The 17,389-nt window shown below is 66.5% G+C and overlaps 4 protein-coding genes across 4 annotated transcripts; 3 read left to right on the top strand and 1 right to left on the bottom strand.

Annotated features, from left to right (window-relative positions):
• Positions 1-231: 231 nt before the first annotated feature.
• MNEG_2159 (putative Lysine-specific histone demethylase 1) lies at positions 232-2,922 on the bottom strand (the record flags this gene model as incomplete). The annotated part of the gene is made up of 5 exons (XM_014049370.1): positions 232-300; positions 373-473; positions 819-916; positions 1,344-1,471; positions 1,705-2,922. 5 exons carry the CDS (start codon positions 2,920-2,922, stop codon positions 232-234), a joined length of 1,614 nt encoding a protein of 537 aa, XP_013904824.1.
• An 854-nt stretch (positions 2,923-3,776) lies between these two features.
• MNEG_2158 (hypothetical protein) lies at positions 3,777-5,107 on the top strand (the record flags this gene model as incomplete). The annotated part of the gene is made up of 3 exons (XM_014049369.1): positions 3,777-4,216; positions 4,565-4,731; positions 4,983-5,107. The coding sequence occupies 3 exons, from the start codon at positions 3,777-3,779 to the stop codon at positions 5,105-5,107; spliced, it is 732 nt and encodes a 243-aa protein (XP_013904823.1).
• Positions 5,108-7,728: 2,621 nt separating this feature from the next.
• Positions 7,729-12,798, top strand: MNEG_2157 (hypothetical protein; the record flags this gene model as incomplete). The annotated part of the gene is made up of 4 exons (XM_014049368.1): positions 7,729-8,011; positions 8,459-12,112; positions 12,386-12,555; positions 12,751-12,798. 4 exons carry the CDS (start codon positions 7,729-7,731, stop codon positions 12,796-12,798), a joined length of 4,155 nt encoding a protein of 1,384 aa, XP_013904822.1.
• Positions 12,799-15,123: 2,325 nt separating this feature from the next.
• Positions 15,124-16,659, top strand: MNEG_2156 (hypothetical protein; the record flags this gene model as incomplete). Its single annotated transcript, XM_014049367.1, has 4 exons — positions 15,124-15,267; positions 15,492-15,924; positions 16,140-16,320; positions 16,656-16,659. The coding sequence occupies 4 exons, from the start codon at positions 15,124-15,126 to the stop codon at positions 16,657-16,659; spliced, it is 762 nt and encodes a 253-aa protein (XP_013904821.1).
• Positions 16,660-17,389: the final 730 nt, after the last annotated feature.

Below are 17,389 nucleotides of genomic sequence, written 5' to 3'. Positions count from 1 at the left end.
CGGCAGCCCCAGCTGGCGCGCCAGCACCGCCAGCGGGTTGCCGTCGACGCCGGTGATGATGCTGCCGCCCAGGTCAGCAACTGCCATGTGTGACTCCCCGCCGAAGGAGCCCTGCGCGGGGGTGGCCGCGGGGCCGCGGCCAACGGGACGCGCCGACGGGTCAGACCGAGCGCGGGAACGCAAGCGCGTGGCGAGAAGTTTCCGCTTTCGGGGTTTCTGTTGTTGTACAGTTTAGGGTTGAGATGCCTGAACCCCAATCCCATCCTGCCGCAGCCGAGGCCGCCGGATCTTGCTGGCTCGCTGGCGGACAGGACGAAACGCGGCAAGTGAGCCGACCCCCTTTGGGGCGGCGGGGCGGCGGCGGGGGCGCACCTCGAGCCTGTGGCCGTGCACCCTGCCCCCCAGGCGGTCGTGGCCCTCGAGTACCAGCACGCGGTACCCCCAGTTGCGCAGCTGCCGCGCCGCCGACATGCCTGGGGTGGGAGGTTTGGGGCAGTTTGGCGGGTGTGGGAAGCTTAGCGCGGACGAGAGAGAGACCGTGTGTGTGTGTGTGTGTGTGTGTGTGTGTGTGTGTGTATGTATGTGTGTGTGTGTATGCACGCGCGTGTGTGTGGGTGTGTGTGCGCGTGTGCGTGAGCGCACGTGCATGTCAATTGCTGGTTTGAAGTCTTCAAATGTCTGCTCAATCGATTGGAAGCAACCAGGACTTTGCAAGGCAGGCAATCAGAGGAAAGCAGGCGCGCAACGACGGCCCCAGGAGGCCGGCCCCTGACAGCAAGCTCGTGAGCGCCGGCCCGCGCGGCGGTCGCGCGCCGCACCCGCCAGCCCGGCGCCGATGACGACAACAGACTGCTTGCGATCCTTGACGCCCCTGTCCGTGATGGCCGGGGCCACGCCGAAATTGATGTAGCCACGGCTGCGTTCGCGGGGGGGGGGGGTGTCGGTGTTGGATTTGATGGAGAAGGGGTGGGGCTGGGCTACGGCAGAGGGTAAGCTGAGCGATGCCACGACCCAGGGGTTGAGGGTTTGCCAGGGTTCGAGCATGCCGCAATTTCAAACGGAGGATCGAACGTGCAGCGCAAGGGGGACGGGTGCTCACGACCACCAAGTTTGTCGCTGTTTGCGTCGGGTCAAGGGGGTCATGCCACATGCAGGCACCCAGGCATGCATGTGGCCGCGGCGGACAGGAGCCAGGACCCTGGCCGAGCAGTCTGCATGCATGCGCTCACTAGCAACCACGCACCATGCGGCGCGGAGAATGACTGCAACAAGCCTCCACCCGCTGCGACCCTCATGCACGTTGCGTGGGCGCGGGGCTCCAGCTGCCCCTTCCTCACCCCCACCTGTCCAGGAAGCCCCAGGCCGGGGCCACCAGGTGCCTGAACTTTGGGTGCACCCGGGCGGAAGCTGCCTCCTCGCTCAGGTACTTGGTGACATCATAGCGCCACCTCGCCAGGATGTGGTTGCGCACCTGGGGGGGGGCACACAATCCCAGCTTGTTGGTGGGCGCATGGGGCTCCAGGAGAGGGCACAATATCAGCTGAGTTGTGAAGCGGGGGTCGAAGGACCACCAGGCACCGTTTCATGCGGTCCAGCTAAGTGGCCGCGCCAGTGCCATCCCGAGGCTCACCCCATCCCCCGCTCAGGCCTCCATACATTGCGCCACCCCTTGCCCCGCTGCCCCGGCCTCCCGCGACCACCCACCCCTGCGTAGGTCTCCTCGTCCAGCCCCAGGTCACGCATCCCTAGCTCCACCTCCTCGTCCCCAAACCCATACGGCTGCAGCCCCACCGCCTCCGCCACCTGATCCTCCAGCTGAGACTCTGACAGCGGCACACCCTTCCTGCCGCCGCCGCCCGCCGCCGCGCCGGCCGCGGCGGCGGCGCCGCCGCCCCGCCGCTTGCCTTTCTTCGCTTGCTGCTTGGCTGCAGCGGCGCCGCTGCTGCGGGCGGGCGGCGTTTGCGGCTTGCGGCCCGCGGCGTCCCGCCCCTGCTCGGCGTCACCTCGGTCGTGCCCGCCTTCGGCATCGCCGCCGTCGCCGTCTCCGCCATCGGCCCCGGCGCCCACGCCGTCCGCGTCGCTGCTTTGCTGCCGCGACCGCCTGTGCTGCGTCGCCCCCCGTTCGTGCGCCGGCCCCTGCTCCTGCCCTAGCAAATCCTCCTGATCATGTGATTGGTCGCGCTCCCCTTGTTCGTGGCCCTGCTGCTGCTCCTGCTCCAGCCGCATGTCCGCCTCAACTAAGTGCTGTCGCCGCAGCAGCTGCTCGTCGGCCGCTCGCCGCGGCGGGTGCTGCTGGTCCTCCTCCTGCTGCTGCTGCTGCTGCTGCTGCTGCTGCTGCTGCTGCTGCTGCTGCTGCTGGTCCTGCTGGTCCTGCTGGTTTTGCTCCTGCTGCTGCTGCTCCTGCTGGTTCTGCTCCTGCTGCTGCTGCTCCTGCTGCTGTCGTTGTGTGAGCATTTGCCCATCACTGTGCTGCTGCAGCGGCAGCTGGTGCTGGTGCTGCTGCTGGTGCTGCAACTGCTGCTGCTGCGTCTGCGTCTGCTGCGTCTGCTGCGTCTGCTGCTGCTGCTGCTGCTGGTGCTGCTGTGCAGTCAGCTTTTCTTCCTCCGGTTGCTCATGCCGATGCTCTGGCGCTTGCTTCTGCTGCAGCATCTGCTCCTGCTGCTGCTCCTGCTGCTCCTGCTCCTGCTCCTGCTCCTGCTCCTGCTCCTGCTCCTGCTCCTGCTCCTGCTCCTGCTCCTGCTCCTGCTCCTGCTGCTCCTGCCCCTGATCCTGATCCTGCTGCTCCTGATTTTGCTGCTGCAGCTGCGCCCTGCTCCCATCAGGGTGGGTGCCTACGCTCAGGTCTATGACCTCAGCTTTGACCCCGTTTGGCTGCTGCGGCTGCTGCTGCTCCTGGGACTGCCGCCGCCGCTGCCGTCTCATTTGTGCCCGATGCTGGCGCGCCTGTGGGTCTTGCTGCTGCTGCTGCTGTTGCTCTGGCCCCTGCTGATCCCCGCCATCTTGCGTGCTTGTCTCCATGCTCAGGTCTATGACCTCAGCTTCGCCATGTTCCTGTTCCTGCTGCTGCTGCTGCTGCTGCTGCTTTCGCCGCTTTGGTCTCCGCTCCTGCTCTTGCGCCTGCTCCTGGCTGTGCTGCATTTGCTCGCGGCCCTGGGAAGGGGCCCGGGGTGATGGTCCCTGCCCATTGACGTGCTCTTTCAGCTGCGGCACAAGTTCGGCGTCATAGCGGCTAGGCAGCGACGCCTCCCAACCATCATCCCTTGTGCGGCAGCCGCCTGGCAGGCCTGCCGACCGCCGCTTGGATGAGGCCAGGCCGCTATGGGGAAGCGCCGCACTGCTGGGCGCGCTCTCACTCGGCGCCGCACTCGGCGTGTTCGAGGCGACTTCCCTACTTGGCGCCTGGCCGCAGCGGGGCGGCGTTTTCGACACACTCTTCATGCTCCAGGACGAGGCATGAGGGCCTGTCAGAGCTATGCGTGGCGCGCCAAAAAAACAAGATCAGGGTGCTTCGTGTGCCTGCTTTGATTATGTATATGATTGATTACAGCAGTTTCGAGTAATAATTGAGAGCCATTGCTGAGATACCAGCCCACTTCTGCCCTGCAATCACACCGGCACTTGTGAGTGACGGGGCTTTTGGACCGACGACCTGGCCTGAAGAGTACCCACATTGGCGCTTATCTACACAGAGCACATAGATCTATACCTTTCTGCATCGAAAGCCATCCCCAAGTACCTGATCTAGACGCCACGGCCCTTCCCGCAGCAGCGAGGCCATGAGCGCGGAGGCGGGCCCCTCTCGTGAGGGGGGCGTGGATATAATTCGCAAGGTCAGGGTGCGCAAGCTCAGGGGCCAGCCCTCGCCGGCCCAGCAGTCGCCAGACGTGCAGGATGCAATGGACCGTAGGATAGCCGAAATCATTCCCGGCCTCGCGGAGCTCTCTGTATCGGGCTCTGACCGCGACGGCACGCTCAGTGCCGCTCGCGCTGTGCGCCAGCAGCGGCTGCAGCGCGAGCTGCGGCTTGCTGACGAGCTGCGCGAGCTGCGGGACATCTACGACTTCAGCGTCCCCAACCCAGTGGACGACCAGGCGCCCAGCGGTCCCTGGAAGCAGCAGCTGCGCGCCAAGCCGCGTAAGATCGTGCTGAGCCCCTACCAGTATGAGATGATCAATTACCAGCGCATGCTGTTGCGCAAGAACATCTGGTACTACAGGTGGGCGTTCAAAAAGGGGTTGGCTGTATTGATGAGGAATAAATGGCATATGGGGCCAGTGTATGCTGACAACCTTTTGTTTACGGAAAGGCCGGTCGCGGCAGAATGTGTGTTATGGTGATGGGTGAATTGCAGCATTGTGCGGCCCTTCGATGAGCGAGCCTGCTGCGGCACAGCCGTCAGCAGTCGATGCTGCGCGACAGCCGTCAGCAGTCGAGCCAATTACCCGCTGCGCTGAAAGCACGATCCACAAAATTGCTTGGAGTGCTCTGCGGCGGCTGGCCAAGCCCGGCAAGGCCTGGGATGCACGACGTGCCACCTCACTCCTCCGCGTGTTGCGACGCGCAGGGACCGCATGTCCGTGCCGCGCGGCCCCTGCCCGCTGCACGTGCTGAAGGACGCGTGGGTGCAGGGCGTGGTGGACGAGAACACGCTGGTGTGGGGCCACGGGCTGTACGACTGGCTGCCCGCGAAGAACGTCAAGCTGCTGCTGCCCATGATCCGCACGCCCGAAGGTGGGTCGGCCCCGCCAGCCGCCGCCCGCGCGGCCCGCTTGCTCGCTCGCTCGCTGGGTTGGGAATGACGCGGGCAGCGGCCGTGCAGAGGGCCTCGGAATCCTGCAGACTTGACAAGAGAAATCCGGGCAGCCTGCGCGCGGCATGGCTATGGCTGCAGGCGCAGCCAGGGCCCAATCGGCCCAGCCCGTCTAGGGCGCCCCGCCCGCCTGACATGCGCTCCCCCGCCCCGCCCTCGCATCACCTCGCAGTGCGGTTCGGCGCGTGGTTCAAGCGCACGTTCAGCCTGAAGCCTGCCCTGGAGCGGATCCGCGACCGCCGCAAGGACGCGCGCAACCCAGAGCTGCTGTCGCCGCAGGTCGAGCGCATGCGGTAGCTGGGCGGCGGCTGCCACAGGGCTGCTGTGGCGCTGCCATCGTAGGCGCTGCTACGCCTGTGGCTGCCCCCGCTGCGTGTGTTTGCTCGTTGCGGACCAGCCTGAGGTTGTGGCTGCGCCTGGGCCGCCACGGCGACGCTGGGCAGCACTGCATGCTGCACAGGGCACCCCCTTGGGACCCTCAAGGCGTGCCGAGCCGCCAGCAGCTGTGGCGCCTGTTCATCCTTGCCAGAAGGTGCGCAGCTTGGTGCGCAAGCGCCGCTGCGTTTTTGTTCCTGGTCTTCCTCCCTCCTCTCTTTCTCTCCTATGCTTTGCTTTGCCCAGCCAGCCGATGACTTCTCTCATCACGAAATCGCGTGAATGGATGTAACACTTTCCTATGTGTGTCATGAGGAGGGTGCCAGCATTAACGGAGCAGGGCGCTGCCGAGGAGAGGCCAGCGACACTCATGCGACGGCAGGGTTTCTTCGGTTCTTGTTGAAGTTTGACGGGCGACCGACTCATTGTGAGAGGCGCAAGCGGTATTGCAATCGGAGCAGTGCCGAACCTCATGGGCCCATCGCAAAAGTTTTAGACTCGGGCAACCTGGCATAGATCAATGCAAAGCGTCGGCGCTGTGCGACGGCCTCGGCTGCCTGCCGTGCCTCTGCGCCTTCGGAAGTGGGAACAAGTACGGGCGCCTGTGTCGGGCTGACGGCGGGCTGGACCCTCAATATCAAATGCACCAAGCAAACAAACAGCCAGGGCTGTGCACATCGCTGAATACACCCTGGATGTCACTCTGCTCGCCCTGCCTCATCAGCGGCCGTGCACCCGCTCGCTTTTCTGCTGCTGCCTGGCGGCTGTGTCGCCTGAGAGGCTGCTGGCCTGAAGATAGAATATTGACAGTACTTCCAGCCTTCAAACCTGCGGTCTGCCAGCAACATTCTCGACCAATTGCCACACGCGCAGTGTCAACTCCTGTTTTGTCATGACGTTGTTGATTCCATGCTTTCCCTTTGGCATCCCCCCGAGTGGGACAACGTGTCCCCCCATTAACCTTGTTTCTCGCACGATTGAAAGGTGCCCGATGCGTGCTATACAGCGGTGTCATACTAAGCCTCACACCCATCGTCCTAGATCAGTGTAAGGAGGAGGTTTGGCGGACCCCATTCCATGTCAGAAGTGAAACATATCCAGGTGCGGCCTCAGGCATGCATGTCACCGTTGTCTGCCGTCCGACTTTGCCATTTGTGGCGCCCTGAATGCAGCAGCGCGGTCGCCGCCATGCCTGGAGTCTTGAATAACGCGTGATTATACATTTTGAGGGGCCTTTGTGCAAGTCCGAGCGCGTGCCTCACCGCACATGCACCTCGCGCCTTGCATGCCCTCCCCTCATCAGCCCCGCGTCCCAGTGGCCGCCCGCACAACTATAGCCTGGCTGACTATAAGCTCATGTGGTCCTAGCTGAAGCGCTGGCCATGGCGACGAGCGGCTTCGTCGCAGACCCCGCCGCTGTGGCGCTGTTCACGGCTGGGAGCGGCGATCCCTTGTCTGGGGCTGTGTCTTGGGTCTATCAGGTGAGCTCAAGGCGCTCGTCCGCATGCACAAGCTATCATTGTGCAAGGGGTCGTGGCTTGCGAGTGAACTCTGGAGGGGGTTGACGCAATCAACGTGCTGCTGCCTCGCCGCAGGATCACAATGGCGGCATGCAGGGCCCATTCCTGCCTCTGCAAATGCTGCAGTGGCATGCAGGGGGCCGCCTGCCCGACGCGCTCCGGATCTGTGGGTTGTCCCCAGGCATGGCACCCCACCAGGCGCCCGCCCCTGCTTTTCAGCCACTCGGGCAGCTGCTGGCGCTTGTGCGCGCCGGCCACTCCTACCAGCCTCTTGCTCTCTTCGCCACGTCGACGCCGCCCGCCATACCGGTGCAGCTGCCGCACCCGACCGTAGCTGTGGCCGCACCGGGCGCGCTGCTTGCTGCTGCGCCGCCGCAACATGGGGCTGGAACGCAGCCCTACCTGGCAGTGCCCCAGCAAATGCTGGCAGGCCCAACGCGCGGGGCTGTTGTGCCAAATCTGGCAGTGCAGCAGCAGCAGAAGCAGCAGCAGCAACTGCAGCAGTTGCAGCAGCTTCAACAAGTGCAGCTGCAGCAGCAGCAGCAGCAACAGCAGCAGCAGCCGCAATCGGTCTTCCTCATGCAGTCGGCGCCGCGGCAGGGCATGTTGGCATCCCTTGGCCCGGTAGTTCCCGGAGCCCTCGCAACGCAACAGGCACAATACAGGCCACAGCTGATCATCGCTCAGCACCCCCGTGTGCAGCCTTCGGCCGCACTTGGCAACGTGGGCCTTGCTCGTCCCGCTGGCGGCACCCCTTTCCAGCCCGTAGCAGCGACCGCGCACACGCAGCACAGTGACATGCAGCACGCAATGCTGCTTCAGCAGCAGCAGGTAGCCCTAATCCAAGAACATCACTTGCAGCTTCTGCAGCAGCAGCAGCAGCAGCAGCAGCCGCAGCAAGTGACGCCCATGGTCAGCCCCGCCGTCGGCCAGTCGCCGACCGTCTTTGCCCGCCCTGAGTTGCGGATGCAGCTGCCTCAGGGCACCGTCGCACCTTTGCCTCTGGCCCATGCCACGACATCCATGCGTGCGCCAATTGAGGCCCAGCTAGCAGCTGCGGCTGCGCTCGCTCGGGCCGGCGGTGCTGCGGCGACGGCGCCGCTGCCTGAGACGCCCGGCGCCGGCGCGACAGCGTCGCTGCTGGTGACGCCCGGCGCCGGGGCGACGCCGCCGCTGCCTGTGACGCCCGGCGCCGTGGTGACGGCGCCCCCGCAGCCGGCGCCGGGCGGGCCGCTGCAGGAGGATGCGGACGCAGCCATAGACAGCTTGCTTTTTGATCTTGTAGAAGACATTGCAGCTGATGCAGGTGAGCCGTCGCATGCAGCAGCGGAACCCAAACCTGCCTCCACGGCCGCCGGAGCACCGGAGTCCCAATTTGCACCCGCGGCGCCCGCCAAAGCCGCCGCCAGCGGCGCGAGCGTGGGGAGCTTGGGCTTGGAAGTCCTGGGCGGCGCTCACTTGCGGCCCCTGAAAATTGCCCGTCTGTCTTCTTCTGATGGCGGCGCCGCCGATGCGGCGCCGGCGCCAGTGACAACAGCAGCAGCGGCGGCGGCAGGAGCAGCCCCTCAGGCGACGCCGGGCAGCAACCAACTGCCAGGGACATTGCGCGCCGCTGCAAACGCCATGCTGCAGAGCAGCGGTGGCGGCAGCAGTGGTGGCGGGGTGAGCAAGGGGTCCGACTTTGGCGCAGGCCTCATGGGCGGCGCGCTGGCTGGCTTGACGGGCGCTTCTGATTACCATGTCCTCGCCACAGCACCGGGCAAGCAGCTGCTGCACCCGCTGCAGCTGCAGCAGCCGTTGTTGCTGAAACAGCAGCAGGAGCAGGTGCTGCTGCAGCACCAGCTTGCGCAGCAGCACACAAAGGCGGAGTGGAATCAGCTGACTGTGCAGCAGCAGCAGCAGCAGCAGCAGCAGCAGCAGCAGCAGCAGCAGCAGCAGCAGCTGCTGCTGGCACAGCAGCCGCTTGCGCAGCAGCCGTCCCAGCTAACGCTAGCGCAGCAGACAGAGGTGCAGCAGCACGGCCGGCTGCACATGCTGCACGCGCAGGTGGCGCAGGAGCGCCAACGGCAGCAGGCCGCAGCAGAGCATCGCAGACTGATGCTCCAGCAGGCGCAGCAGCCCGGAACGAGCGGGGGAGTGCAGCAGCCGGCGCCACTGCCTGCAGCGCCGCTGTCTGCAGCACAGCTGCAGCTTCAGGTGCCCTCAGCATCAACGCCCGCGCACAGCCTGCAGCCGCAGCAGGGCTCACACCCAGACATCCTGCAGCAGCAGTTGGGACCGCTCGCGCCCCTGCTGATGGGCGACCCGCAATCTCTGTTTGCTCAGCTGCAAGTGCTGTCCTTGAGCGGCCCAGGCGGTTGGGAAGCATCAGACATCGGCGCGGGCGCGGCTGCCCAGGCGTCGGTCGGCGCCGACGCTGCCCTTGACTTGCTTAGCGGGCCGCTGCGCCAACAGCAGCACGCCGCGGTCCCGGCATCGACGCAGCCCGCCGCTTTCGGTGCGCCGCAGGCGCCGTGGCTTCGGCAGGCGAGCGCGGCTGTCGCAACGCAGCAGCTGGCGCCGCTGCCGCTGCTGCCTCCGCAGCAACAGTTGGCGGCCAGGCAGGCGCCACAGGCGTTGATGACGGCCGGCCAGCAGCCGCTGGCAACTGCGCTGCTGCAGCAGCTGCAGCATACTTCGCCTCAACAGCAGCATTTGCAGCAGCAGCAGCAGCAGCAGCCGCTTGACGCCACCGCCACGACATCCGCAGCGCTCACGGAGGCGCACCTGGTCGACCTCATCGCGCGCGCTCTCGGCCAGCTGCCGGGCCCGAGCGCCCCGCGCGCCCCAACGCATGAGGGCGGCGGAGCCCCCAGCGCGCCCACGGGGGCGCCCGCGGGCGTGCCGGGGGGTGCGGGCGCTGCGGCCGAGGACCGGGCGTCTGAGCGGCTGCGGCAGCTGTTGGGCCTTGGGCTGCCGGATGATGACACGGAGATGCTGTCGCAGCTGCCCTCCTGGCTTTTGGCGGATGACGCGGCAGCCCCGGCCAGCGAGCGGGCCGCGGGCGCCGCCGCCGCCGCCGCCGCCCCCGCCGCCGCAGCGGGCCCCCGGGTGCTGGCGGCGCCGCAGGGGCAGGGCGCGCCGGAGGGCGTGGACCACGGGGCGCCCGGCGGCCAGGCGCTGGCGGCGGGCGCGCCGCGCCGCGCGGGCGCACGGGATTTACCAGAGGACTTGCTGCCAGAGGATTTTGCGGGCGCCCCTCGCAAGGCAGCGGGGAGCCCCGACTGGCGGGCCCCTGCCGACCCCTGGGAAAACAACCAGCCCCCGGTCAGGGGCGACGGCCAGCAGGGCGAGCGCGGCGCCGGCGGGTCCGGCCGGCAGCAGCCGCCGCCGCCGCCGCCCCCGCGGGTGCTGCTGCAGCAGCAGCAGGCTGCAGCACCAGCAGGGGAGGGCGGCCGTTGGCGCCGCAGCTCTGGCGGCTCCGGATCCATGTCGCCGGCTGGCCCGCACCCACGGGGCGCGCCAGGCATGCAACATCCACCCCCGCCCCCGCCCCCGCTGCCGCGCATGATGGTGCGCGGCAGCGGCGCTTCATGGCAGCAGCAGCAGCAGCCGCCAGAGCAAGAGCAATGGGGTGATGCAGAGGGTTGGGGTCGCGAGCACAGGCAGGGTTGGGACCGTCAACAGCCACCCTCACTGCAAGACGATTGCAACCGCTACCGGCCGCCCCCGCCCCCGCCGCCGCCGCCCCGGGGCTTTGAGTGGGGCGACGCCCGCGGCGACAGGGGCGCTTCGCAGCCGGCCGCGGGAGAGCCCGGGGGCGCCTTGCGTGGACGCGACGGCGGCGCGCTGACGTGGCAGCAGCAGCAGATGATAGCGGAGGAGGCGGAGCAGGAGGAGGAGGAGGAGCTGGAGCAGTACCATTCATATGAGTACGAGGGCGCGCGACGCGACCACGCCGGCGACCCATACGACAACGTTGCGCAGGGCCACTGGGGCTCGCAGCCGGCGCACCCGCCGGGGCGGCAGGGCGGCGGCGGCGGCTTGGGGCCCAAGGATTTCGGGCAGCCGGCGCGGCGCTCGGGCTCTGGGCACGGCGGCGGCTGGTGGGGAGGGGCGGATGACTCGTGCACAGGGGAGGTGCACGCGAGGGGGCCGTCTGACTGGCGGCAGCATGAATACACGGGCTACAGCCCCTCAGAGCAGCACCAGCACCAGCACCACCAGCCGCCGCCGCCGCCGCCTCCGGCCCACCAGCACGGCGGCGACGGCCACCCGCCGGCCCCGCCGCCGCCGCGGCACGCGGCGGGCGCTTGGCAGCAGCGTGGCGACGAGCACAGCTGGCCGACGCGGTCAGGCGGCCCTGAATCCTGGGACGACGGCGCGCGCCCCGCCGATACGCGCCACCATCCGCATCACCACCCCTCCCAGCAACAGCTGCAGCACCAGCGGCCAACTTACGGCGAGCCTTGGGCCGCCGGCAGGCCTGGCCAGCGGTACACGTCCGAGGAGGTGGTTGGCGATGACTACGGCGATTACTACGGCGAGCACTACGAGCGGCACCTGCACCCTGCTGATTATTACGACGAGGATCCTCGTCAGCACAACCAGCACAACTACCGCCCATACGACTCCAACCTGCGACAGCAGCACCGCCCGCGCGAGTACGACCCCCACTCCTCCCACTCGTATGCGCGCGGCCCCGCCGAGCAGCAGCAGGAGCCGCGGCAGCAGCACTGGCAGGCGGCGGACATGTACGGCGGCCGTGGGTATCAGCAGCAGGAGGATGATTGGCAGCAACAGCAGGAGCAACGCTGGCAGCCGCAGCAGTGGCGGCAGCAGCAGCAGCAGCAGCAGCAGCAGCAACGCGGCCATGCGCACGAGCACTCAGGCGGCGGGCGGCCCCAGCTACATCGCAGCGCTGAAACCGACGCCGCGTTCGCCGCCGCGCGCGCCGCGATCGCCGGCCTGCGCCCATCAGTGCGCCCGGACGACGCCCCTGGGCGCCCCAGCCTGCGAGGCGGCCGGGATACGGCGGATTGGGAGCCGTCTGGCGGCGGCTCTGCGGCCGATTGGGACTGCGAAATCGAGAATGACAGCGAATCGGAGGGCAGCCGCAACAACAGCGGTCCCCCTAGCGACGACACCAGCCCCGACAGCCTCCGCCGCGCCGCCGCTGCCGCCGCGCTCGCGGCCGTCGCCCGCCCGCTACCCGCGCCTCGGACGCGGCGCGCGGGCTCCGGCGGCGCGTCCGGCTACGGGCTGCTGCTGCAGGCGCAGGGGCTGTCGAGGGCCGGTTCTGAGGGCTCTGGCAGCTGCGGCGCCGGCGAGCCGCCGGGCCCGCCGCCGATGCCGCGGCGGTTGCGGCCGAGCACGCTTTTCACTTCCGTCATAGGGCAACTCAAACGGCAAGCGACCACCGGCGAGGGTGCGCGGGGGCAGGCTGAGCAGGCACTGAGTTCGTGGTCCGTGCGGGGCCAACCGCGGCGGGCTGTTGGGGTGCGGGGGCGGTGCTTGCTGGCCGGTGTGCCTGGAAAGGACGGGCAGCGTTGCCCCTGCATGGCTTGAACTCCGTTACGGCGACCGTGCCGTGCCCCCCGCGTCTGGTCCGCCCGCGGTCACGCAACATGCTCCGCCGGCCCTGGCAGCGGCGGCAAGCCCCTCGTCGCCCACCTCCCTACGCGCATCTCCCCTCCCGCAGACGACCATGACGCCGCGCCAAGCGCCTCGCCGGACGTCGCCGCCGCCGCCGCCGCCGCGGCCTTCGAGAAGATCACCGCAGGCGCGGGCCGCCGGCCGGAGAGCCCCGCGCCCGCGGACCACGAGGCGCACGGCCGCGACGCGCCGGGCGTCGCGCGGCGCGCAGGCGCGGTGAGCCGGCAGACGGACGGACCCTTTGCCCTCGCGCCCTTTTGCGCACCCTGGCGATCTCCCACCCCCCCTCACTTGGCACGCTGCCCCAAGGCAGCTACAGGCAGTGCGGTGGGCCCCGCCACTTGAGCTACTTTCTGTGCCGCCCACCTCCGCTCGACAGCTCCCGCCTCTGTTCCCCCTGCCTGGCCGCAGCCACTGGACGGGCCCGCGGCCGACGCCGCCTGGAGCTGCGACCCGTGAAGGCGCCCGGTCTTGACGCCCCACTGACGACAGCCACACCACCTGGTGGGTGCCGAGTGATGGACCCGTTGCACCGCTTTCAGCCTTGCTGGACGGGCAGGTCGCGGGATGAGCACATCTGAAGCCATTTTGCAGCCTTCGCAGGCCGCCGCCTTTGCGCGCCGCGGCCTGGGTTTAAGCAGGGAGTGACAGGGCTGTCACCAGCCTTGTCTTCGACAGCAGCCCAGCCTTCCAACAACCACGGGCTGACTTTGTCACAAGCCGTGCACCGGGGCGGGCTCGATTCTGGGGCCCTCGTGCCCAGGTGCACAGCACGCACGCGCGCAAATGCACATCTCTCCACACGTGCTGTCCGCCGGCACTCAAACACTGCGGCGCACCCCGCCACGGCCTGCGTCCCCTCAGGCGGCGCCGCCCAGTTGTAGACAGGGCGCGCTCGCGGCGCCGGCGCCGACGACCCCGACGACGGCGGCGACGACCATGTTAGCAGCGAAACACGCATCCAAGGCCATGACGGAGATTAGGGGGCTGCCTTGGCGGCTGGCCCCTCTCAGCCGGTTGCCCCAGCCGCCGACCTAGCGTTGGCCCTCCACCCACCGCGCCTTGGCCCCGCGCGCGCCGCGGCATGGCATGGCTTCAGCAATAAAGAGCGATCAGGGGCGCTGCGAGCAAAACAACCCTGGCGGCCCGCCTCGGCGCCGTTCCAGGCACTCGCAATCATCCGTCCTCCCAATCTGGGGCATTGCGCATGCCCCAGCTGCGGCGGGGACGGCCGGCCGCAGCGCCGGCAGGGGTGCGGCGCCCCTGCTGGGATGACGGGCCGGGGGCGCGCGCCCCTGCGAAGGAGTGTGCACTGTCTGCATTAATGCCCCGCGCTGCGCATCGATGGGCGCGCACCAAGCCACGACTTGTGACTGTAGAGGGGCGGGGGCGGCGGCCTGCAAGGTGAGGGCCTCCAATTCAACATAATACGCACGAGTCAACCCAATGGGGCGTTGGGGCCGTAGTCGGCAAGCAGTGGCCCCTGCTTGCCATGGCATCTTGATACTGAAACGACCGCCGCATCAGACCCAACTGCTGAGCTCCCCAGGACTTGTGTTTGCCTGCACGCTAGCACTCCCTTTGCTTGCGGTGCGCGCGCCGCGCGCTTGCTGTGGGCGAGGGGGCGGTCGCGGCTGTGGCCTGACCGCTGGCCTTCGCCTGCCTTTGCGCGCGGCGGGCTGCCCACTGACGCTGCTCAACACTCTGGTATCATACCTCAAACCTTTAAAGGATGCAGTCCGCGTTGTGGGGGGTCCTGTCATGCCTGATGTCACGAGAGGGTTCTGCAGAGTTACCAAGGGGTCGCGTCTCTTGGCCCTTACAACCTGGCTTGCACTGTCGGTCGCCCGTGTGCGTGCGTACGCAAGCCTGTGGTGGCCTAAGCCCCGTGAAATGCCGTGTGTGAGATTATCCCATTACCTTGTGCCTCGCACCCCTTGCTCAAGCAAATGCCTTTGGTTTCGTTGGGTCGTGGCAACTGGCTCTGCGGGATTTGAACAGCAGGCCCGCAGCAGCCCACTCTGCACACATGTAGCCGCACAGCTCACGCCCAGAGCGACGCCTGCATCGCGAATGGAGACACCCTGCCTGTCGTAAATGGCGCATGCATGCACCTGAAATGCCGCCGCCTCGTGCGCCGCTTTGTTGCTACTGCAAGCAGGTAGCAACGGCGCACGTGTCATGGCTGAGCAGCCCGCTTGCCCTGCAGCAAACGCCCACGCACGCGGCGGTCTTTTTGAGCTGAAACTGTCGCATTTGTTGTGCGTGCCGTTGAGCGCATGCAGGCTGTGATTGGTCTGGGGCTGCCTTGTAAGTCTTTTTGAGGCTGCTGCGGGCCATTGCTTCGTTTGCTGCTTTTCGAGCTACCCCTGTAATCCCATCAACCTATTGTTTGATGTGTCCGGTGCAGGCAAGTTCTTGCGACCGTGGCCCTGCGCAACGGATGCCGCCGGCCATTCCAGCGCCATACGTGCCGTGCGGGATCGTCTTCCTTCGGAGGTGAGCTTGCATGGGAATGTGCGTGCGGGGGCGGGGACGGCAGGTATGACAGGGGTCTACGCCTGACTCAGGTGTCACAGCCTCGGACCGTGTGAACGGTCGGTCGGTTGAATGCTGGGCAGCATCGCATGCCCCTGCGCCCTTGCAAACAACGACCTCTAATGTGAGGCTGCGGTGCACATTGTCAAACGATACTTTTCTCGTGAAGTTTCTCGCGCTTGGACGCCGTTCTCAACGAACATCCTCGCTCAGATCCGCAGCGGCCTAGGCAGCATCGCGTTTATCATGTTGCACGCGATTTCTCAAGGCCCCGGGCACCTGGAGGCCTACGTCAATAGTCGCAAGCTGTCGGCCAGCCCACGCGTGCATGCCCTGCGAAGCGCAGTGAGCGCGGTGACCCAGCGCCAGTTTCCTGGCGGCCACGCCCAGGTGAGCGCGCCTCGCTTACACGCTGATGCTGAGTGGATATACTAGTGACACAAGACAAGGGAGTCTGCAGGACAACACGTCCGTGTCGGGGCCCTGCATCAGCTCCCCAAGGTCTCTCCAGGAACCAAGTGTGAAAGTGCATGCACAGCCCTCTGCCTGGGCGGGAAGGCTTGGCCTTATCAGCAGCATCCACATGCCCGGCGCCGCCGTGCACGCACCTGCAGGTGCAGCTGCAGGGCAGCACCTACATGGCCGTGGCCCTGGAGGGGCTCAGCGACGCTGATTTCTTTGTCCGCATGGACGACACGATCCCCGCCGTCACGCGGGCGCAGCGCGTCAAGTTCGTGTCTGATCTGCAGTCGACGCTGCCTCGCTACGGCCTGGTGTACCCTCAGCCCCTTGAGCTTCGCGAGAGCCGCATCCGCAGCGCCGCCGGCATGTATATGGGGGCGCCCGCGCCGCCGTTTGACGTCCTGTTCGAACGGTTCGCGTCCCAGAAGCCCCGCCGGCAGCCTGCGCGCCGGCCGCTCGCCGGCGAGGTGCAGCTGGTGGTGTGCGCGCTGCGGCTGATGCCGCTGCACTTCACCAACCTGGTGCAGCCGCAGTCTAGCGCGCTGATCGACTGGGTCGAGGGCGAGTGGCGTCGGCTGCCAGCAGGTGCGCGTGCATGCTTGTGTGTCTGGAGGCTGTTAAGTAGGACTCCCACAGCGGCTTGTGCGTCCCTGAGTCAGAAAAACGAGGCAGTGAGAATGATGGTGCGGCTCACCCACTGCAAAAGCCAGATTTGTGCCCGATTAGATGATCTTATGTTATGCCCAATGAGCCAGGGTCCATCTGCCTTATGTCCTATCCCCCTGGAACTTCCGCCGCAGCGCGCTCCTCCGAGCACAGGAAGGCGTTTGGGCAGCTGCTCAAGTGGGCCCTGGACCTTCTGGCTGGTGCTGCGGGGAAGTTGCCGCCAAAAACGTTTGTGGTCGCGTTGCAGCGCAAGAACAAGCACTTTGGTGATCAGCAACTGGCGGCGGCAGCTCGGGACTGGGGCCATGCGGCCAGGTGTGTGCTGGCAGAGATGCGGAGCTGCGGCCGCTGGCCCGGTTTCTGATGGTGCAATGATGGCGGGATGCATCAGGTTGAGCTCTCAAGCAAGGCAAAATCTCTGATCGTGCTGGAACGATGCACGCGCACAGGCAATTATGGCATGTTGGGCCGCACAAATTCGGTCTGGTGTTAACGCCTTGTACAGCGCGTCAACCGGGCGGCCGGGCTGGTGCAGGTGCGCGCATTCCTCGATCTCCTGCGACCGCACTGCCCCGCATGCAAGGAAAGCGTGCATACGTAATGCGAGGGGCCGGCGCACCCTGTTTCCTGGGTGCATGACACCAATGTAGGTGAATTGCAGCAGATCACAGCAAAAGCCGGCTTCCAGCCCTAGCACGAGCGGGGGAAGACCAACAATTGTCACAGCTGAATCCAGTAGCACGGTATCTGTACACGCGGCAAACTTTTAGGGTGCAGTGGTGTGTGCCTGCATGACCACCATGCAGGCCACTCCCAGCCCGCGTGATGTTGACCAATTTGACTGCTGTTACTGCAAACGTCGCTGGCATCCAATTGGCGACCTGCATTATAGATCAATGACATAAAATATCTTTCATTTGATTTATCTACGGTATCCCTTGCTTCGCATCGATTTCCATACATACAAAGCTCGATCAGGACCCGTCTCAGGTCGCAACCAACGATACCGGGCTTCTTTGTGCAGTCACACCTCAAAAATTTCTAATTACGTCTCGTACCGTTCACCATTGTGATCCACCTGGCAGCGAACAAGAGAAGACACGCCCTCGCACTCATGTTCTGGCCTTAAGGTGCTTGTAACACTTCTACGAGCAGTCAAAGACACCAAGTGTGATATTATTGCTCGTCGTAGCAGCACAGCTGGGCGCGTGGCAACTGTGCATATCCTCGCTGGCAGCACACGCCTCAGCTGTGTGTGTGTGCACATGCAGCACCCCCGAGTCGATGCATGCGGTCGCAACACAGCTAACCTCCCTGCCTCAACCTTGATGTTGTCAAACAGGCAAGTCGCCAGCCGGGAGCGGCGGGCTGCGCGGCGCCCGCT

The sequence above is a fragment of the Monoraphidium neglectum genome (genome assembly GCF_000611645.1).
Source record: "Monoraphidium neglectum strain SAG 48.87 unplaced genomic scaffold scaffold00235, whole genome shotgun sequence".
NCBI lineage: Eukaryota > Viridiplantae > Chlorophyta > Chlorophyceae > Sphaeropleales > Selenastraceae > Monoraphidium > Monoraphidium neglectum.
The sequence above is the reverse complement of the archived record's forward strand: the minus strand, read 5'-3'. Positions and strand labels throughout refer to the sequence as shown.